The following is a 22,866-nucleotide window of genomic DNA, read 5'->3' as shown; positions in this document are numbered from 1 at the left end:
CAGGCAGCTTGGAGGCCTCGGGCTCCCCTCCATCTTAAGATACTATCGAGCAACTCAAATTGCCCCCATCCTGGGCTGGGCTACCCAAGCTGACCCCCCCCCAAATGGCGGGACATTGAACAACTGTTCTCCGGGGCTCCTCTCTCTCATCTCCCCTTCCTCCCGGAGGCCCCTTCTCCCAACCACGAGCTCCACACTCCGCTGCTGGGACAGGCAGTGTACGCTAAGGGTGGATCACCCCGGGACTGGGTCCTCTAACCCCAATCACGCAGAACCCAGCCTTCACTCCAGGGCTCCAACCCAGTTCATACCAAAACTGGACAAGAACGGGGACCTTGAGACTGCAGGAGCTCTATGTTGACAATAACCCCTTGACCTTCATCCAGTGCAAGAAGAAATGTAACCTCCCAGAGACAGAGAGATTTAGATATATACAACTCAGACATTGGGCCACCAACCTGACCGTTAAAAAGGCTGCCACCAGGCCCCCCACAGGCCTAGAGATAACGGTCTCGGAAGGTCAACGCTCACACAAAGTGGCAATGTGTTATCGCCTTCTAGAAAACGTCCCAGAGGAGGAGAAACTTTCTTCCATGTTGGCATGGGAGAGGGAGCTGGGGGGAGAGATATCTCCGAAGTCATGGCAGAGAATCTGGGACAGAGCACATAGGTCCTCTAGGTGCACAACAGTCAGGGAATGCGCACTTAAGATATGTTATCGATGGTACTTCACGCCGCAGAGGCTGCACGCAATGAATGTAGATTACCCTGATGTATGTTGGCATGGTTGTGGGGCAAAGGGTGACTTGGGGCACCTGTGGTGGTATTGTCCGATCATTCAATACTTTTGGTTGGAGATCGGGTCCAAAATTAAGGACAATTGCGGAACCCTCCTCCCCATGGACCCATTAGTGATGGTGTTGGGGCGACACTCCAGATGTTGGATCCTATCCACAGTCCAGTCCCAGAGCGCGGCTAATCACACAACTACTTATGGCGGCCCGCCTTACGCGCGCTCGATTTTGGACGGAACTGGAGGGTAGCCACATTGCGTACTGGTGGGTTAAGGTGTGGGAACTTCTTGGAATAGAGAAACTAACGGCTGCAATGGAAAACCGGACAGCCAAATTCAAAAATATCTGGGGCCCATTCCTAGACCATGTGGAGGAAAAGGGACACATGTTCCTCCAGCCTAGACTGGTTAAATACCTCCTCCAGCTTTGGAACGAAGGAAGGACCTACCTGCTTGAAATAGAATAGGGGGATGTTGCAGAGCACTGGGGGCAATGCCCTGAACTAATGGTGATTCTGGTGAGGGTTGTACATTTTTTTTCTTCTTTTCTTTCTTCTCCAGTTAGGAATGCTACAGAACACAAAGCTACAATACTACACCCCCAAGGGTTGTTTATGAAATATATTTACTAGAGGAATTATAAAGACGTTAAAATGAAATGTTGATGCATTGTTAAAAGATTAATTGAAGTTGTAAGTACAGTGACAAATGTTGAATTTGATGAATTTCAGTAGCTGACTCAAGGGATGAGTGACATTGGGGCAGTTGACTGTCTATTTGTAATCAAGTAATATTGCCATAATTTTGGTTCTTTAATGAATTAAATGTTTTATCGATGTTCCAATAAAAAGATTTTGACCAAAAAAAAATAAACTCATTTTTGGGATATGCTTTCTTGCATGGTCTTTAGATGTCCCAACACACATCCGAAGATCCCTGGGAGAGTACTACATACCTTTCAAAAGAGTTGGTGCTAAAACGAGAACAGATTATCAACTGTGGTTTTCAATCGATAGCTGTGCCAATGATGTTTTGGCAGATGTGAGAGGAAATCGATACAGTGTTTTCAGTTAGCATTTTACAGCTGAGATTTATTAGTATTCTGTATATAAAAAGAAGGGCCACCCAAGACTGACTCAGAGGTTACTTGCAATGGCTTTAACTACTATGTTTGGTCATGGCCATGGACATGCGAGTATAATGTAGATCACCCTCATGAAGTCAGATGTTTTGCTCCATTCAACTTTTTTTAATGTTTCAAGTTAAAATTAGTTGCAAAAACAATTTCTGTTATTTTAATGCATGATGCGCAACCATCAATGTATTTGTATGTTCTTTCCAACTGGTTGCATTAAAAGTGTTATTTACAATCACAGTTGTTTTTTTCTCTCCATAAAATAGTCCTAGTCCCAATTTGTAGAGGGCTTGTCACTAATATAACTCTCTGTGTTAACTATGCATATGTTATATTTTCCAATAACACTATTTCATTTATTAATTGAGGTAAACAAACTCGGATGGTATAAATGTATTTAAAATAACATCTTTAAATCCCATTTTCCCCCAGCAAAAAAACCTTACTGAACGTCAAACCCTGTTTCCCCGTGCAACCCTTTTTTTCCCATGGAGGCAGGCATAGCTGGAATTACATATGCACCTGGTGACCTTTACATGCTGCAGACCTATCTGCTGAAAACATTGACATCAAACGATAGAGCTGAGGGTCCGAGCGGGGTACTTACTGGTTTCTACATTGATTGAGTTTGGGCTACTGATCCAAAGCTATGGACTCAGTATTTGGTCAAAAAAGGGAACCACTAAAAGTCCAAATTGTCATCCGTGACATTCAGCCATTCCGTAAGTTTTTCCATTGTATGAAGTTCTTTGGCCTTTCTAACCCAGTCCTCTACGGCTGGAACAGGGGTCCTTTACCAGCCTTGTGCTAAGTACACATTGACTGCCAAGAGCAAATGATGAAGCATGTGAGAAGCTCTCTGCAGATTGGTATCTTCGTCTCCTATTCCAATTAACAGCAAGAGTGGGTTCATAGTAGCCGTTTTTCCACTAAGTTCCTTGATCCAAGCGAGGACTTCAGAGCAATACGTCTGTATGACCTTACATGATCACCAATCATGTAAGAAGGTTCTGCTCTTCCTGCATTCTCTCCAGCAGAAGTTTGAATATGTCAAATGCATTTTTACTCGTTGAGTGGGAGGGTTTGCCATCTATGGAACAGCTATCTGTCGCATAATTTTAACTTCTATAGGACCATAATTCTCAGTCAGAGGGATTCCCTGTTAGCTCTGGCATCATTTTCTCAAAGCGTTCATGTCAATCTCCCAACTGTCAATAATGCATCAGCATATTGCAGAGATCAGGCCCTACTCCTGTAAACGTGTCCAGCACCTGTCGGGTATCCTATTTGGCCAATCCACTTATCCTTTACATTTTGGTTGCAAAGGAACTCCCCTAAACTGGAGGTCGTAAAACACTGATAGTTAGCATATAGCTAGGGCGTATTCCAAAATGGTTATCCTCAGGAATCTGACGTCCTTCCAGAGCCAACACACCCTCTACAGCCCCCTTTAAGCACTGTTGAACCTCTTATGGGATTCCACATCTTTTACAAAAAGTGGGGTCCATAGGGAGCTACGTGGGGAGGGCCACTTGGACAGCCTCTCCCTCTCCCTACTCTTCCTCCAAATCTCCCAAAAAAGGGCAAAGTGTTGGATGTGCCTTAACTCAGTTGGGTAGGTGTCTTTCTTCTCTGAACCCACAACCCTTCACCAACTGTAACAGGGTGCATCATTGTGCTCACCAATGCAAAGAATTGCCTATCTTCTGACGGCCTCAATGTAATGTAATATTCCGAGGTGAACAGACAGGTGGTATGCTTCCATGCCTGGAAAGGCCACTCCTCCCTTGTCCTTTGGTTGTATTAACCTCTTTTATGCGTTTCTTACCCTTTTGCCCTGCCATACGGATTTAAGAAATGTTGGTTTAACCTACAATACAAACTGTTTTGGGGCCACTACTGGAATAGAAATGAGCAGAAACAGTCATCTGGACATTCATTTTAATGGAGTTCAATCTACCAATCTACCCCAGGCAAAGGGTGCGCCACTGTCCCAAGTCCTCCTTTATTTGGTCTCACTGGTGGAAAGTTAAGTTCCCGCAACTTTTCTAAATCACTTCCGAGCTTAACTCACAGATATTTTAGGTTGGTTTCATGTATTGTAAAGGGACATTATTTACCCTTGTCCATTGTATCCTGTTTGCCAGGGCCCGGTGGTCGCTGACGCGATTTTCCATATTTGACTTTTTTGCTCCGAGACCTTCCCATTCTTTTCCAATACATTCATCAGAGCTACCAAGGAAGGTCTCGAATGTGTGATGGTAAGCAAAACAAAACACAGTTTGTACTCTGCCCCTTCACGCCGAGTCCACAGATATCTCCTGTCTCCCTGATCTTTTGTGCCAACTGCTCAATTAGGAGGTTGAATAGTAGGGATAACAGGGGGCAGACCGGATGGGGGTGTGGTCTGGGCCCATGTAGCTTAGAATAGTCTTGCAGAGCTCCTGCAGAGATCCTAACAACAGAGCCTAGAAACTGCAGATTGAGATAGCTAAACAATATTCTGAGCAGGGAACAGAGTTCTCGGACGTTGCTCAGGACAGAAGAGGAGCTAATATGGCGGCAAGCGAGAGCCCGAAGAAGACCCTGTGTTAATGGGTCGGAGCAGCTGATAGTCTTCCGAGGGCACAGTGAGGATCTGGAGAGACACCGCGCTGAATTCTAATCAGTCGAAAGGTACTGAGCACTAAACTGAGGGACGCGATGCACTGGACACGGTCACGACGAGATAAGCGCTGGAGAGCGCACTGGGGGCGCAGGAAGTGACTGAGGTCCCCGGAGAGGCAGCAAAACATGGCTGGGCAAAACATGGCTGGGAAGGGATGCCAGCTGAAAAGGAGTAAGGAGCTGTGACTACCTGCTAATTGAGGGAGCGGCCATAACGGGAGGAGACTCCACATCACACGCTGGTAAGCACTGAGGAAAAGAGAGACAGAAGGGGAGGCCGGAAAGCAGTGGAGGAGAAGCACAAGTGGGACTCCAGCATTGCCAGGCATACTGCAGCCTAAACTGAGCCACTGTTAGAGGGAGAAAACACAGCAGAATGAGCCAATAACTGACTGAAATTAAGTAATAAGTATAACACTCCCACTGGAAAGTTGAAGTGAGGTTGCACTGCCCGAGTTGCCCTGCAGTCAGATCCAAGTCAAGATAACATCCACTGTGAGTGGCTGCTTGGCAGGGGAAAGAGGATGATGTGACCCCCTCCGAACAGCATATATAAGCTACTGCCCACGCAGGTGCAGACCCTGCACCAGGAAATCAGATACACACTGGCCTCGTAGGTTGACTGGCAAGCATAGAGGTGGATATTGTGGCAGGCCCTCTGGAATAGCGCTTCAAGGATTTCCACTTACGAGACGGAAAGTGCAGGCTGGCAAAGGTTAAATGAATAGAAGAGGGACACAAGGGGACAAACATCTATGAACACTGCGGAGGAAAACAGGGATGGCCCCCAAAGAATAAACAGAAGGGAACGGTTATGGACTCCTTCTCTGGGGAACTGAGGGCTAAAGAAATGATGCCCGGGGAGGAAGCGACGCATTAAGAGGCGGGAAAGCTGCAGGAAGAAAAGCAGGAGTCTAAGATATTAGCGGCAATCCTGGATCTAAAAACATTACTGGGGGGCAAAATTTAAACAGTGGACATAGATGTACAGCTCCTACGCCAAGATGTCCGCTCACTGGCAGAGAGTGTAGTGACTACTGAGATGACCCTAAAGGAAATAGTCCCCACTGTAACAGTCCACACAGAGAAATTACAGATGTTGGAGGCCAGAAATGCTGCAACAGAAGACCGAATTGAGGAGGCGGAAGGTAGGTCCCACATAAATAATGTGAGACTGCTTGGACTGCCGGAGGGAATTGAGGGCCGGCACCCGACAGACTATGTTGAGACGCTTCTGCTATAGGCAATCAGACAAGAAAAGCTCTCTCAAGGCTTTGCAGTAGAAAGGCCACAAAAGTCTCTGCAACGGAAACTCCCACCCCAGGCCAGTAATCGAGAGAATATTGAATTTCAGAGACCGTGAGGTGGTGCTGCGTTTTTTGAAGAGAAGGTGAATCAATTAAGAAGGGGGATGCAGGGGGAGTGGCTTGGAGCCATGGAGGTCGGAGCCGCTCTGTGGGAGCTCCCGGCTGGTGCCACGCTGCCATCCACATTGCCCGTTGAATACTGAGTCTGGACAGTCGTAAGAGTCATGAGGTTAAGCACAAGTGAAGCAGCACATTTTAAGATGCTCCCGGTCAGTCCGAGGCACCGGGAACGGTAATTCTATATGAATTGAAACTGGAGGGAGCCCGGCGCAGGAGCAGACAAACATGGTGGACATCGACCCGGCATGAAATCGCCTCCGGGGGGAATTGGTCCGAGCGGAGCCACAGGTGGGCACAAATCAGCACTGCAGACCCGCATTCATCCACTCCCTCCGAGAGGGGACTATCATCCCAGCTGATCCGTACGAGGGGGCTCCAGCGGGCAGTGCTCTCCGCTCTCCGGCACATTGCCTCTTCTTCCTGCCTTGGCACCCAGACTGCGGTTGCGGTAGCTTCAGAGGCGCACCATACTATGGCTATCCCCCAAGCAGCAGAGACGACCATCCTGCAGTGTCACCCAGAGCGCCAACTTTCTACAACAAAGAAGCGAATCCTCCTCAGCCCCATTCTTCCCTCTACAGATGGAGACTCCATCCAACAACAGAAAGTGCCTCTACGTGACACCGTTCTTCCTCCTGTCACCTGCGTACAAAGTCCTCCCTCAGGCCCACTCCTGCGTCTGGACGGCAGTGGCCAGACCAACGGGGGTTAATCGCACAAGCTGGCCTGGTGGAGCGGCACCCCGTAGCCTGAGCAGCTCTCTAGACCAGCAGTCAGCAACGCTCTATGGGGCTAGTCCAGAGCGGGGGGTGAGTTTCGCAACGGACGCCGTAAAATCACCCGCGCCCTCTGCTACACCCGTCACTGCGCATGAGAAGTGGGCCTGCAGGGCTGTGGAGTTCCGGGCCCCTTCGCTTTGGCGCTCCCACAGAAATCAGGAAAGGCTGTCCTAGCCCAGGGACTGGGGGTCAGTACGCGGACCATACCCACGGACGGGACTCTCCTAACAATCGAGAGCTCCCCAGCGAGCACCACGGCTCTCACGCATCTGACACTCTCCAGGCCGGTAACGCCCCCAGGGTCTGAACAGGGGCTGATGACAGCCGATGACCTCCGACTGAACTGGCAGACTGAACTGGCAGCATTGGCCCAGTCGGTTGCCCCTTTGGTAGAAGGCTGGTCCGAAATACCTGTTTTTGTTCTTGCTTTTGCTCTTTTTCTTTTTGATGTTGTGTGGCGATGGGGGAGGGAGGCCGGGGGAACAACGCGGGGGGGAGGAGAGACACCCAGCATGAAACACATCGCAAGGAAAGACAATCTTCGAGGCAAAACAATCTCAACAATAGGAACCCCTCCAACGGGGAAATGGGTGACCAAGGAACTGCAATCCTCCAGGGGAATGGCTAACTTAATAATCAACCTGAACAAAAATGGCCTGGCCAAATAACAAACTTTCTGTGACCACCTGGAACGTGCAGGGCCTAAATGCCCCACGTAAGAGGAAATCCGTGGAACATAGGCTCTCCCAGATGGCGGCGGACGTCGTCTTCCTGCAGGAAACTCACCTCCTGGCATCAGACGAAAAGCACATCTCCTTCCAACACTATCCAAGATGCTATTTCGCCTCTGCAGGACAAAAGAAAAGAGGAGTGGCCATACTTCTAAGCCGAGACCTGCCGCTAACACAAATCACAATTAAAAGAGACCCAGAGGGGCGCTATATAATACTGAAAGGCCTCCTGGTCGAGCTACCCATCACTCTAGCAGCAATTTATTGCCCAAACACCGCACAAGCTCTCTTCCTCCGCAACCTCCTAACGATAATCTCTACCTTCACCGAGGGCCATCTCATCACGAGAGGGGATTTCAACCTGACCCCAGACCCGAATCTAGACAAAACTCTTCCCTCCAACAAAAGAGGACTTCAGCAAAGCTATCGTTATGGCTGAATTTCTGAGGGAAACTGAGACCATAAGCGTGTGGAGACTATCGAATATCAGGGGGGAAAGGCATATACACACTTCTCACACGCCCACCTTGGGTACTCGTGGATTGATTTATTGCTCTCTCCAGCGTCCTCTTTCCCTGTGTTGATAGCATCCAAATAGGTCACAGAGCCCTGTCGGACCACGCCCCGGTCACAATGAACCTAAGCGGGCAGGGCCTGCCGGAACCTGCTCAACGATACTGGAGGCTACAAGACCAAATTCTGACTGACCTGGCCATCAGAACCGAAATGGCAGAAGCCCTCAAGAATTACTTCAAGGAGAACACCACCCTGGACATTACGAAATCGACCATCTGGGATGCAATGAAACCGGTCATCCGGGGAGTCGCATGTGACTGCACAGCACAGCTCAGACGACTGAACAAGTTACAACAAGAGAAACTAGAAGTCAATGTTCGCTGAGGCATAGAGAAACCTCAAGAGAGGCCAAACGAAGAAGGCTAGCCGCAAACTCAAAAAAGCGAAAAGAATTCTGGGAATGTACCTAGCGGACAGACCAGCCAGAGCGTTAACATACACTAAACAATTCTACTATGTAAACAGTAACAAAGCAAACCGGCTACTGGTCCACAAACTTAAGAAGCTGCAGTCGAGAAATTACACCCAATGTCTAACCGAAAACCAAGGTACCCGTCGCTACACAAAAAGAGAGAAATTGGTCATCATGACAGTGCACCACAAGGGAATCATGTCAGGGCCTCCAACTGCAAAATCCGCACAGCTCCGATATTTAGCAGGGGTCCAGCGAGGCCCTCAGAATTCTCAATTGGAAGCCCTAGAAGACCTAATCTCTACTGAAGAGGTGAGCGACATCATCTTAACACTGAAAAACCCCACCACAGGCACAGATGGGCTCTCGGCTCAATTCTTCAAGAAATTTGCCTACATCCACGCACCTCAGCTGGCATCCCTGTTCAACTCATTCCTCTCATCGGGAACCACCACTCCTTCCATGGAGGAATCGCTAACAGTACTCATTCTGAAGCCCGGGAGGGACCATGACCAATGTGCCACTTATAGACCCATTACCCTATTGAACAACGACGCCAAAATATTTGCGAAAATCTTAGCGAACAGACTGGCGTGCCTACTCCCAGATATTAGCCACCCGGACCAAACTGGATTCATTCCGGGTCATAACACCCACGACAACATCAGAAGAACCATAAAGATAATCGAATCGGCCAACAGGATGGGTCTGCAAATGATGGTCCTGTCGCACGATGCGCACAAGGCCTTCAACATGCTAGACTGGAGCTACATCCAAGAAACATTAAGGCACAATGAGTTCGGCACACATTTTATAAAATGGACACTAGCCATCTACCAACATCCCTCCATCAGGCTCAGAATGAACGCAGCTAGACCGGACATAATCAAGATAAGGAGAGGCACGAGACAAAGGGTGCCCTTTATTCCCCCTCATATTTGCACTTTCGATGGAGCCATTTGCCAACAGAATCCGCCACAACCCGACAATCCACAGCCTGGACATCAAAAACCAATCCTACAAAGCAGCCCTAAACGCCGATGATGTCCTGTTAACACTTTCCCAACCCAAGGAGTCTATAAAAGCGTTATGGTCAGAACTAAAAGAATTCGGGGAGGCTTCAGGATTCCAGGTAAATCTCTCCAAGTCCACAGCGATGAGTATCAAACTGCCTCGGAATCAGACCAGAGTGCTGGAAAGTGACTACCTAATACCTTGGGCGCGAGGGCAACTGAGCTATCTGGGGGTTCAGTTACCAAACAAACCCAAAAGGATATATAAAGCAAACTTTCCTCTACTATTCAAAGAACTCAAAGGTGACCTGATACGCTGACGGAAACAAGAAATCTCATGGTTTGGGAGGGTTGCAGCCCTGTAAATGAACTTGATCCCCAGACTGCTCTACCATTGAACAGCCTTGCCAGCCGCTATCCCGAAGAAGTCGGTACAGGAGTTGCAAAAGAACATCATGAATTACATATGGGAAGGAAAGAAACCAAGAATTCCGAGGAGGATCATGCTTCTTGGAAGGGCGGTGGGAGGCCTTGGGGCTCCATATGTAGCAAGATACATCCTGGCAGCGCAGCTCTCACAGGCGTTCGCCTGGAACACCGTCTCCCAGAAACCACATTGGATAGAGCTAGAGGAAGCCTGGAGCCTGATCCCAATAGACTCACTGCCACACAGGAAGAGGCCTATCGGTCCAACAACCTTGAATCCTCTGTCAGCAACGGAAAACACGATTCTGAGCTGGAGGAAAGCGGCACGACTTTGGAAATGTGGAAGCACGACAGGCCCACTCACCCCCATCTGGAAGAACCCTGATTTCACTCCAGGAGCTATGTCAAATAATTTCCACGGATGGAAAGAAGGAGGGTTGGAGAAGGTCCAAGACTTTTTTGAGAATGGGAGCCCCCTGGACTTCAAAGCCTGCAAGGTGAAATTCAATGTTCCTGAGGCAGAGAGGTTCAGATACGCAAAGTTTAGGCACTGGTTCGCAAGCAACCCAATGAAAAAACATGGAAGCAGAGAACTTACAGCCGTAGAGCGGTACCCTGACAGCTACTCCTCCAAAAGGGAGAATATCAACCCTCTACAAGCTTCTGGACAGAACCGACCCAGACTACAAGGGAGCCTATATGCACAAATGGGAAAAAGACATAGGGAGGGTTATTGAACCAGAGGAGTGGGGCCACATTTGGGACAGAGCGCACAGAAGCTCCAAGTGTATAACTAACAAGGATGGGGCATTCAAGGTATGCTACCGTTGGTACCGTACCCTGGAAATGCTCAATAAATGCAACCCTACGATCTCCCCGCTTTGCTGGAGAGGATGTCCGGATAAAGGCACTCTGTACCACCTACTATGGACATGCCCAAGGCCACCCAATTTTGGAACACTGTACTAGATCATGTCAGAGCGATCACCGGCCTCACAATCCCATGGGACCCAGGAGTGGTCCTACTGGGAGGTAGGGGCGAATGCCAATTTCCCCTGATAGGCCGTAGAGCAGAATTGTGCGCTCATTTACTAACAGCTGCAAAAATTTCAATTGCCAGGCTCTGGAAAAACCCAGAAGGGCTGGCAATTCAGATGTGGTGGTCAAAGTGTTGGGATATAATAGCCGCCGAGAAAATCACAGCCCTCAGGTTCGGGAACATGGACAAATTTTACCAAACCTGGGCTCCAGTCCTGGACTACACACAACAATACCCAGGGCTGGCCAGACAACCTCCCACTCTCCGATGGATGGACAAGCAGGACTAGAAAGGAGGCCGGAGGAACAAAGCACAACCCATCGCCGGCCAAAACCTACGGGATAGGCACAAGCAAACAGCCGGGGACTATCGGCTGCATACCCTGCCCCCCTCCGGAGAAAGTCAACGCTGACTATCAAGGGCCACAGAGACACAGCTCCTTCCCAATCCTCAGTTGAACTGTAAACTCCAGCCTTATGTTTCCTATCCCTTCCCTCCAGCCCTTCTTGTCCCCCACCCCTGTCCTCATTAAGACTTTAAAGATGTGTTGTTAATGTTATTTGTTTTTTCTGCTATCAAACAGTCAAGCGTTGAATAAGGTGCCTGCTATATAATGCTTTGCTGTAAATTTGTTTGTACAAAACCAATAAAAAATAAGTTTGGGAAAAAAAGGGGGATGCAACAGTGGCCATATATCCATGACCCATTGGTCCAAGGAAGGTGGAATTCCTTTATCCCTTTGAAGGTGCCACTTCGCAAGATGGGGATTAAATACATGCTGATGTTTCCGACACAACTAAAGATCCCATATGGGGGGGAAGGCACATTTTCTGGAAACACTGGCAGCAGGTAATATGTGGTTGGACCATATTAACCTGGGGGACACACAAGATGAAGGAGCGCCGAGTGGAGCACGCAAACCCAAGGGACCATAGCGGGAGTAGCTGCCGGACCTACAACAGGGTATGGAACCAGAACGAGAAGCAGATTACGGAATAAACTCGGCCACAAGTGGATACATCATGGATGAAAATAGTGGAACTATGGACAGCAGTTGCAATCGGTTTTGCTGAATGCAGGGCAAGCACTGACGCCACTATATGGTGTCAGGACTACCCCCAACTACAAGTGTATTTGGGCCAGCTGGTTGCTGGCTTGTGACCCGATAGCCAATGGCTAGGAGTAGCTTAAGAGGTACGGTTCAGCCTGAATGGGATTTCACTGTTGGGCACTATTCACCCCTGAAGGTAAAGGGGATGTTATGCTATGTTATGTGTTTTGTTTGTTATGAGTTCAGAAGGTTGATAGAACAGTATATGAAAGGTGTAATAGATCTTGTGGTGAAGGCAGAACACAATCAGTGCTGGGTGTTTGGCCGAGAGGGGGTGCGAACAACACAGGAAGTAGGGTTGAGAAAGTGGGATACAGAGACCAAGCCACAGACTGGAGGAGAAACCCGAGGTGATGGAAGGGCAAGCGGGAGGGATACGCACATCGCATCCTGCCTCAATTTAACATTTTATCGTGGAATATGAGAGGGCTCGGTTCATACATGAAGAGAAATTGGGTGAGGTCTTATCTAAAGAGGAAACGCATATCTGTGGCTTTGCTACAGGAAACTCATTTGCTCTCGTATAAGTCAGGAGTTGTTGGTGGCTCGGTGGGGTGGTGTGGGATATGGTTCCACATGTTGCCAGTATACAAGAGCGTTACTCATATGGGTGGAGGCAGAGGTCCCACTACGAGTGGTGGAGGTGGTGGCAGATACTGAGGGAAGGTATGTAATACTGCAGGGCATAATGGACAAAGGGAAATCTGTATAGTGAATACGTATTTTCGCAATTTTGGGATCCCAGCGTATGTAAAGAACCCGAGTAGTAAACTTGTTCAAAGGAGGGACTCAATGTTCTTATGGGGCGGAGATTTTAATTGCGTGTGTGATAGACTGCTGGGCCGGTCGATACCCCTACAGGGCAGACCCTTGAATGCTATGGTGGCCTTAAAGGCTGTCATAAAAGAACTAGAGCTGGTAGATGTTTGGCGGTAAATACACTCGAGAGAGAAGGGTTACTCTTTCTATTCAGCCACACACAAGGTACATACGAGGATTCACTACGTATTTGTATGCCAAGAAAGTATGGGGCGGGGGTATATTAGTGCGGAATGTGTCAGACCACTCTCCCTTGCTGGTAATGTGAGAGATCGAAGGCTCGCGGCCCCCGATTCCAACTTGGCGTATCCCTGCAATGTCGTTGGAGGATAAAACCTTTGCAGACTCACTACATGAAAACATTGCCCAATACCTAGAAGTGAATGTTGGGAGCGAAAACAGTTGGGGCGTGGTGTGGGAGGCGCTGAAAGTAGTGGTGAGAGGCGAGATGATGGATAAGGCGGGTGGAATCCGTAGTCAACTGAGGAGGGATCTGGAAGCATTGGAAGATGAGGTTGCAGCACTAGAATCTAGGGTACATGGGACTAGTAATTCAGAGAGACAAATTGCAGAGGTACAAGTGCAATGTGAACAGGTCCGGGGCAGGTTGACAAAATTTGACCATGAGGCAAAGCTTGAACAAACGCATAAAGAGGTAGACACATCTGGGAGAATGCTGGCTTTATTGTGCAAGTCTGAGATGAGGCTGGAGCCCTGTGGAGATTGAAGATGACTATAAATTATATTTTCAGGGAATTATATGTGCAGCAATATAGTCATGAGAGGCCTGTACCCCTGGAGGAGATAGATACAACTCTTGAGCAGATACACCTCCCGGGTATGTCGGCAGAGCAGGCAAGGAAATTAGATCAACCTATTACTATAGAGGAAATACAAGAGGCGATTGCAGCACTAGCTTCAGGGAAGGCATCCGGGGACTGGGGGGCGGACTACCGTCGAAATTGTATACGGCCTACATTTCATTGCTGTCTAAACCGCTATTGCAGGTGTATGAAGAGGCTTATGACAAGGGAATACTCCCGCAGGGAATGCGGGAGACATTGGTGACACCGATATTAAAGCCAGGGAAGCCTCCTGAAAGTTGCGAGACGTACCGACCACTGGCCTTGTTGAACTATGATGCTAAACGCCTCACGACAGTACTGATCTGCCAGTTACGAGGTGTGATATCTGCTGTAATACACCCAGATCAGACAGGATTTATTCCGGGCAGCTGTACGTCACTAAATCTATGCAGACTACAGCATGTGATAGATCATACAAATGGGGGCTCAGAATATCTGCTGGTGGCTTCGCTAGATGCCATAAAAGCCTTTGACTCAGTCTTCTGGGAGTGGATATACGCGGTGCTAAAGAAATTTGGGGTTGGGGAGTCATTTACAAGATGGGTCAAGCTGCTCTATACTAACCCAGTGGCGAGATTGAAATCTGGGAGGTGTATCTATGGGCTATGGGACATACAGAGGGGTACTCTACAAGGGTGCCCATTTTTGCCAATTATATATATATATATATTGGTGCTGGAACCAATTGCCGCGTATTTGAGGCAAGAATACCTAGATACAGGCATACTGGTGAATGGTAAAAGGCACTTTATCTTGCTATATGTGGATGATGTTCTGCTGTATTTATGTGAACCAACGCATAATCTCCCCATCATAATGGAAGTTCTAGGTGACTTTGCAAGACTGACTGAGATTAAGTTCTCAAATTCTAAGAAAAATCTTGTCTATTCCCACTGTCGGGACTCAGAAGGGAGGATGTGTCTGATATTCCAGAGCTGGGACTGAAATGGCCAGTAAATGGGTTTAAATATCTAGGGATCCCACAGCCCAAAGGATACTCCTACAAATAACACGATCAGAGCATTAGATGGGATACAGCAGTCCATTAGGTTCTGGGCACACTTGCTGCTAACACTCACGGGGAGGATGTCCATAAAGTAGATGGTTATACTCCCTAGATTGCTGTATGCATTCACAAATGTTTGTTATTGTATAGAACCACGTTTTTTCAGACAACTAGAGGGGATTATTAGGGGCTTCCTCTGGGGGGGAGGTTGTTGTAGGATTGCTACGAATACACTATACTTATCATAGAGGGATGGAGGAGTGCAACTTCCACAATTTGAATGGTACTATTTAGCAGCGCAGCTAAAATTTGTGGCAATGTGGCTGGCAGATGGGGAAACAGCGGAAATGGAATGGCTGCAGCAGGTGGTGCAACAGAGAAGGCTCAAGGAGTGCTTATGGATACCAACAGCATGAATGAGTGCTAATTGTCTGCTGCGACAGCTGGGATGGGAGGTATGGGCAAGAGTACTAAAGGTGAGGCATTGGCAGTGCCCATACACTACGAATGCTCCGATAGTGGCATACACCTGCACTACTAGAACAGAACTTGGGGAGGCTAGAGATTGGGAAAGAAATGGGATGCATGCGTGGGGAGACAAGTTTAGAGATGGGAAACTAGGAGAGCTGGATGACCTTGTGAGGGAAGATGGCTTACCGAAAGGGCAGTTTTTATGTTAAATGAGATTTTGCAAAGTGGCTAAACAGATTTGGGCTGAGGAGCCGGCTGAAGACGGGTTATTGTCCCTATTATACCAATTCGAGGAGAGAGTCAAGCAGACCACCCGCCTGTATGAATGTATCAGAGGTATGAACAAAAAGGTACATGACAAATTGAAGGGCAAAAGGGAAGGAGATGTTGGGGTAGAGATCACTGAGGTGTGCTGGGAACAGGTGCTGTCTTTTGTGAAGCATGTGTTGCAAACTATTAGGTTTTGTTTAATACAACTCCATGGTGTGCGTAGGACTACATGGACCCCAGCAGAGTGGCTCAATTTGGGGACGAGGAGCAACTACCAACTCTCCGTGGTGTAATTCTGAGGGGGCGGTCCTGATACACATGCTCGGGAAGTGAGAGTTTTTTGGAGCCAAATAGAACAGACTTGCCGAGAGGCGGGTGTTACAAGGTTTGAGTGGACCCCACTGGAATGTTTACTGGGCATGTATTCAAGGCCAACAAAATATAAACATGTGTGGAAATGTATGGATTTAGCATGTATATTAGCAAAGAGAAGGGTGGCCATGTCCTGGAAGTGTAAAGGAGGACCTGTATTTAAAAAATGGCGGGGGGAATTTGAACGTTGGAGCATGGCAGAGACGTGAGGCGTGGGCAGGGGCAAGATGCAGGGAGGAAGATGTCCAATCAGACAAATTTAAAGCATGGAAACGCCTGTTGGTAGCAATGTTCCCACCCTCAAACAATAGGCCACCCTGAATTATGCATACTATGTTAAGATAGGCAAATATGGAACGCTGTATGAGCCCGAAAGATAGCGGGAGGGGCCCCATCGCTTGTACCGACAAGAAAACATACAGGAAGTGTTTTGGACATAGGATCTATTCACAATACCACTCAAATATGAGAGCTCTAGCGTGTAGTAGTTTTAGTTGTTAAAGTAAGGTAATTGATAAAGCATTGAAGGTACATGAAGGAACTACTGTCAAATACGGTAATGTGTGGAATTGTCCAGATTGTAAATGCAGATTATATGCTATTTTATGTTATCCTGATAATACTTCGGTACCGAAAATATTTGAGAAAGCAATAAACAGACGTTTAAAATAAAAAATGACAGGGGGCAGTCCTGCCTTGCCCCTGTCTCAAGTCTAAATGTAAATGATGTGATTCCGTTGGCGTTCACTTTTGCATTTGGGGAAGAGTATAGTGTGGCAAGCCACTTTTTCCAATTTGGGCCAAATCCGAATTTATTTATTACTCAGTCCAAAAGAAACAATTTATTCTGGCGAACGCTTTTTTGGCGTCTAGCGACAGCGTGACTGGGATGCCCTCCACTCGACATGCATGGTGTATTAAATTGAACATTTTCTTGGTGTTGTCTGCTCCCTGTCGGCCAGTCACAAACCCTACCTGGTCTCAGTGTAATAGGTATGGCAGGATCATATTCAGGCGAGTAGCCAGTAGCTTGGTAAATATTTTAGTGTCAATGTTAAACAGGGATATTGGCATGTACAATGCAAAGTCTCTGGGGGTCTGGCCCTCCTTGGATAGCACCACAATTATGGATTCTAAGAATGTGATGAGGATCCTTTAACCTTCCAGTATGGGTCTTTGTCATCTTGGGGGCTAATAGGCCTAAAACATGCCTGTGAAATTGGGGCATCACACTATCTGTTCCAGGTGTTTTCCCTGCTTCATTTCTCCTACAGCTCTACTCGCATCCTCTTCTGTTTTGGGTCTCTCAAACTTCCGTCTTTGCTCTCCTGTAATGTCTGGCAAATGGAGGGGGTACACATATTTCTCAATGTAGCACTCTTTCCCCGTAGTTTATTTAGCATATAGCGCTTCATAGTATCTGGCAAAACCTTTGGCTATTTCCGTTGCATCCGTCACACTATGGTCCCCATCATTCCTTTTTTTACTATCCTATCAGCTCTTTGATTTTTACGTCTCTTAGCTAACATGCTTCAAAAATGTGGTAGGTTTCATTGAGGAGAAGCTCTTTCAGCTCCAACCTTTTATATTGTACTCATCTTACCTTGAGTTCCTTTATGCTGCCTGACCCCTTCCAACTTTCTTCCTCATTTCCCCCCTTAACCATAACACTGTTGCTCTGTCGATTTTTTTTCTCCTAGCTCCCTCAACTATTAACAGCCATCTAAGGAAATTCCTTTGCGGTGTCCTACACTATCCAGGTTTAGCCCCCACCTCCTCCCTTCTTAATTTCAAAATAGGCCTCTATTTCATCCTCCATGGTTACTGAGGATTGGGACCCTCACCACTAAGTTGTTGAACTCCCAACGTCCCTCACTCTTGATCTGAATTGGCTAAATCAGCCGGTCTCTCACCTTATTGTAGTTCGACCATGTGATGGGGACCAATATTGCCTCGTCTATCATGTGGGCATAATGTTCTTCAGTTTGGATTAAATATATGGACGAATAACTCGTGTGAGCCTGGGAATAAAAGATATACCCGTGATGCTGAAATGCTGCAAATGCATCAGAGGGACAGGGCCTCCGTATCCTTGTCCTTGACTGTTTTATTGGTTTGGTGTACAGACCCATTGGATACCCTTATGGCACCCATGGGTGGGGGTACAATCCTGTGCCCCTAGTGTATGTTTTTGGGCACCTGTGTGTGGCCCACAGAGCAGGGTATGGGCTGGTGGCAGCTCCATGCTGAATTTGACAGGTGCTTTGAGTATCCTCCATTTTGGGATACCCAGGCCCTGCCACTGGAATAAGTTGATTCCTGATAGGAAACAAGATGGCCCCTGTGGCCTCTTGCTTTCTATTGCCTGTTACCTTGTTTTCCCAAAGTCCTGGGAAGCCCTGACTCTGTCCCTTCCCCTTGACTGGCTGTTGGGTGGAAGTTCCATATATGGTGTTATTGTGAAGTCCAGGCCAGACTGGCTTGAGCCTTTCCCAGTGACAGTATCTTGTCAGTACACCCTGTGGGTGGGACCTGGGTGAATGGAGTGTGACACAAATATGCATTCTTTGTTGTGGATGTCTAGTATCTGGTGTGTGACACAATGACTGAGACAGCCCTGCCGGAAACTGGTATGAATGCAGTGTGGAGTGTTGAATGGCTGGGTACTTGTCCCAATACACATAAATTGTTGCGAGTGTCTGCAGAGAAGCGAATGGCCTGAATGCACAATGCACCTGATTGGATGCCTGCCTGCATGAATGCCCTTCTGACCGATTGGTTGCCTGAGTGTGACCCAGCAGAATGAATGGGAGATCAACTAGTATATCTGGGGACTTCTCACTACTAGAATTCGTGTACAGAAGCTGAAGAGAAACTGTAGTTGAAACTGAAGCTTAACCTTGAAGCCCTGCTGGAAGAGAAGTCTTGCTGCTGCTCTACTTCATCAATATGAAAGCTGCTGTCTCTCCAAGGACTGATCCAGAGAGGGCCAGGAAAGGCGGCCTCTTCCCGAGCTACGAGGGACCATCGTGCACCAGCTGATCTTTGCCAAAACTCCCTGGTAGACAGACCTATGACAGGCTGCCGACCGGAGATAGGGACCGCCGCGGAATCCCAAAGAGAAGCGCCCGGACCGTTGTCCATCACCGTCGATGACTGCCATCAACGAACGGAGCCGCAGCGCTCCCGAGGCCATCAATGTGCCGAGGAACATCCGCCGGTGGGTTTCCTGCCACCCAACGACCACAGAGACGCCGACTCGACGCCCTTGCTGGGCCACAGTTCTTCAAACTCTTTGCAGTCCAGAACTATTGTCACCGAGGTGCGCCGCACGCGTCTTCCTTGCAGGATGCCTACGCTCCGTCATCGATGAGCACCGCCAGGAATGCCACTTCACCGCCGTAGTACACCCTTCCTCTCGCCGGACGTTCGACGACCCGTGGCTCCTGCCTTAAAGGGATTGCACTTAAGAAGGGCTGTCGATTTCCTGACGGGGAACTCGACAACACCAGGTACTTTGGGGTTGCTGAACTATTGAAAAGACTCTTGTAAACAATATATGGACTGGGCTTGTGATAGATCTTTATTCTACAGGTTGCCCAGGTGGGGAGGATCTCCACACAGAACTGTGTCTAGTGGTAGGGGCCAGTATTCTGCCTATTGTTCTAACCAAATGCTTTCCTCTTATATCTATTGTGGGTTTCCTTTACGAACTGATTTGTGTGACATTTAACCGTACAGTTGATGCACTTTAATGAGATCTAATAGTAATAGTGGTACCACGTAGAACTGTATATTTGCTGTTGTAGATAACCAAGTACAAAGTGAGTTATCGTGATATTGTACATAACCTTGAACATTAATTATATAAAGACTGTGCTTTAACTAATACAGTGTGTGGCCATTCCTTTGTGGGGGCATGGGGACTACACTGTACTTAAGAACCAGCCTGCATAACCTCCTGAGAAGCTAGGCCTTGATTGCTCGACCAGCGCTACCCTGTAGAGATTCTTGGCTGGGGTCCTCTGTGCCTCTCCTTTGCCATATAGAGAGCAAAAGTACAGACACCCCCCTCCAGTCTTTACAGTAACCTCTTGATATGATATGATATATGATATGGTATTTATACCGCGCCTATACACAAGTGTTTCTTGTCTCTGTTTACTACCTGCCATGCATTCGCCCAACCATATCTCTACAAAAGGTGACTGAATTGGCTATCCCTGGGAAGATCCTTATGACGCCACTGTAGCTTGCGGTTAACCTGTTCTTGTGTGGATTTAGCGCTTGATTAAAACCCCCACCCAGGATTTTATATCCCCCAGACCACCTGTTAAGCTTCTGCGTCACCCTGGCCAGAAAGTCCTGCTGAGCCTGGTTGGGTGCATAACATTCTCCAATGGTGAACTGTCCCGCTTGTGCTTCCACTTAACAATGAGAAGCCTATTATTGAGCGCCAGTAATACTATTATTTCTGACATATCAGTATCCCTGGCTAACAGGATACCTATTTTTCGTTTCTTGGTTTGTTGTGAGGCCCAAAATAATTTTCTAAGTGTAATGGCCCAAAGGAGCTCTTTCCTGTCCACTTCTAAAGTGTGTTTCTTGAAGCATTAAGATGTGGAGGGCACTCCTTTTGAATTCCCCTATTAGCATTGACATCTACTGCAGGGTTTTGAGACATTTCACGTTTAGCGTAGCTATCCTCCATCCCTGCAAGGAAGTGTCACTTCTCACCATCATCTCGAGAGGCCCTTCGTCTTGTAACAACCAGTCCCATAACTCTACTGTGTAATGTGTCCCCTCCTAACTGCACATCCTAAGTAGTTTCCTTTTTTTCAATTCTCTCCTGTAAGCCACTGTCCTTGCATATCTTATTGACAAGCACTGTGTTACCACTTCCTACTTCCCCATCCTCCCGCCTCTCCCACCTCCCACCCATAATCACCATTTTCATAACATGAACAATCCTAGTTTAACCACCTAAATATGATACTGGTTCCTTGTCTCAGTTGACTCCACTAGCTTCTGGATCCAACAAGTTGGCTGAGACTACTCTAAGTGGTCAGAAATGTGTGGCGGACAACTATGTGAAGGTTTCTCAAAATATGCCAATTTATTAACTCAAAACGTTGGATAAACGCCTCACTATCCCTACTCCGACAAGGATTTCCCTGCTTAAAATAAAATAAAGGAAACACTCTAACTAAAGGTTTCTGTCCCTCACACTTATACATATAACAAACTTAACAAGGTAACATACGGCAGTTCCAATATAACAAAAATAACAGTTATGTTCACAACCTGGTAACTGTGTTCTCTTTATAACCTGGGTGCGTTCCCCTTCCCCAGATTCAAGCAGGATCTTATTCAACAGTTCCAAAAGGATAAGGAAATCATGTCTCACAACAAAGTTCCAATAAGGTTCTTTTTGTTCCAACTTGAAATCAGCCAACAGTTCAAAATGTCCGACAAGTTTTTCCTCTTTCCACTTGTGACAAGGAGTTCAATACAACTTCTCCTCATGAAGCAAGAATACATTCATAGTTCATTAGAATTAACAACAATGTTTATCAGGATGATTCTGCAATAGTTCACAAAATACAATAGAGGTTCTGCCACTTCTCTTAAAACCTTGAATCATACCACATTTCTTTAATGACTCCCGCCTGGTCCACTCACCTGCCAAGTCTACCGCTACACGATCCTCTGCCCTTGTGTACTCTCCTGCGAGGACAAAAACAAACTACTCACTGCAAGTACTTCTGTGGTAAAAGGTTGCTTCCAACCATTTAGCAATATGTTTTGCTTTAAACATCCAGTTTGACCATTTCCTTTGAGAAGACAAGAACACACTGGTGCCATTTGTTACACTCTTGTGATTGCCACACACACTGCAGGTTATGCTCCCCTCCTCCTGCATATCTTCTGTCAGAAGGAGAGCCTTGCTGCCATTCTTGTTTACCCACTTTCATATTAACCAAATGCTGACACTGGTTGTCTCTCACTCTTGCACTTCTTTGGCTTTGACAATGTGGGTTCAAGCCAACCCCTCTTATAGCCTCTTTTACACACTAGTAATAAGATTTACAAACATCTGGATTCTTAATTGCCCTCTCTTGGCTTTGGCAATGTTGGTTCTTTTTAACTTGCTTTGATATTGTTCTCTTTTGATGCTGCCAATTATTCTGACCCACAAACATAATCACACCTTTCCCGTCGGCTTGTTAAATTCTTATTCTGTCACCTTCTCCCCTTTAAGTCAGTTTGGTTTTCAAAAGGATTATTAGTCTGCTTCATATCAGTTCGATATCCAAAATAATGTTTGTTTTGCCATTTCACTCTCTTTATATTAGGTCTGTACTTAATGCTCCCAGACTTGGCCAGCGGGCGGTCACAGAGCGCTCTGGTGTCACAATACACGAGTGAATTCACTCGGTCTGGATGAGCACGTGCGTTCGCCCCGCTGCCTCCAGGTCTTCTGCTGTTCTGCGCAGCCCAGCAACCTGCTTCTCTCGTTTTTCCATGGCCTGCGCAAGTTGGAAAAGGATCTCTGCTTGCTCCAAAGGCTCTTGGGTGCTCGCCTGCTACTGGAGCCAGACGTACTATGGGGAAAGCTTTTAAACTTCACGCTTCCTGGCGAGCGAGCTCTGCAGCTAAAGTCTTCAGGGGGAAAGCCATCACACCCAATGCTTCCTGCTGTGCAACCTCTCAAATCAAGCTCTCAGAAAGAAGAGACCATCTCAGGACGAGCATCTATTCGAGACATGCCGGTGCTATGAGGATCTCTGCTCTCCTCCAGCTTCTGCTTCACTGCAACGTCGAGGTACCACGACTACTCCACCTCCCGCTACTGCTCTCTTTGGCCTGCACCTGAGGGGGCCTTTTAAGTCTCCCTGAGGTGTGGGTAATTACCACTATCAGGCTGCAACTTGCAGTCTCATGCCTCTGCA

At 47.4% G+C, this 22,866-nt stretch overlaps 1 protein-coding gene across 13 annotated transcripts in view; it reads right to left on the bottom strand.

Moving 5' to 3' along the window:
- WDPCP (WD repeat containing planar cell polarity effector) overlaps positions 1 to 22,866 on the bottom strand; it is a 3,071,480-nt gene that overhangs the window by 1,377,784 nt on the left and 1,670,830 nt on the right. For 9 of the 13 annotated variants that reach the window (XM_069608194.1, XM_069608204.1, XM_069608206.1 and 6 more), the window contains one exon: positions 21,596 to 21,640. The exons of the other annotated variants lie outside the window; for them this stretch is intronic. In XM_069608194.1, coding sequence (XP_069464295.1) covers positions 21,596 to 21,640 — 45 coding nt within the window. The remainder of the gene's footprint in view (positions 1 to 21,595; positions 21,641 to 22,866) is intronic. 13 annotated transcript variants of the gene reach the window in all.

This window comes from Ambystoma mexicanum, chromosome 4q, assembly GCF_040938575.1.
Source record: "Ambystoma mexicanum isolate Mex_15411 chromosome 4q, UKY_AmexF1_1, whole genome shotgun sequence".
NCBI classification, from domain to species: Eukaryota; Metazoa; Chordata; class Amphibia; order Caudata; family Ambystomatidae; genus Ambystoma; species Ambystoma mexicanum.
This window is presented reverse-complemented; position numbering and strand designations above follow the sequence as displayed.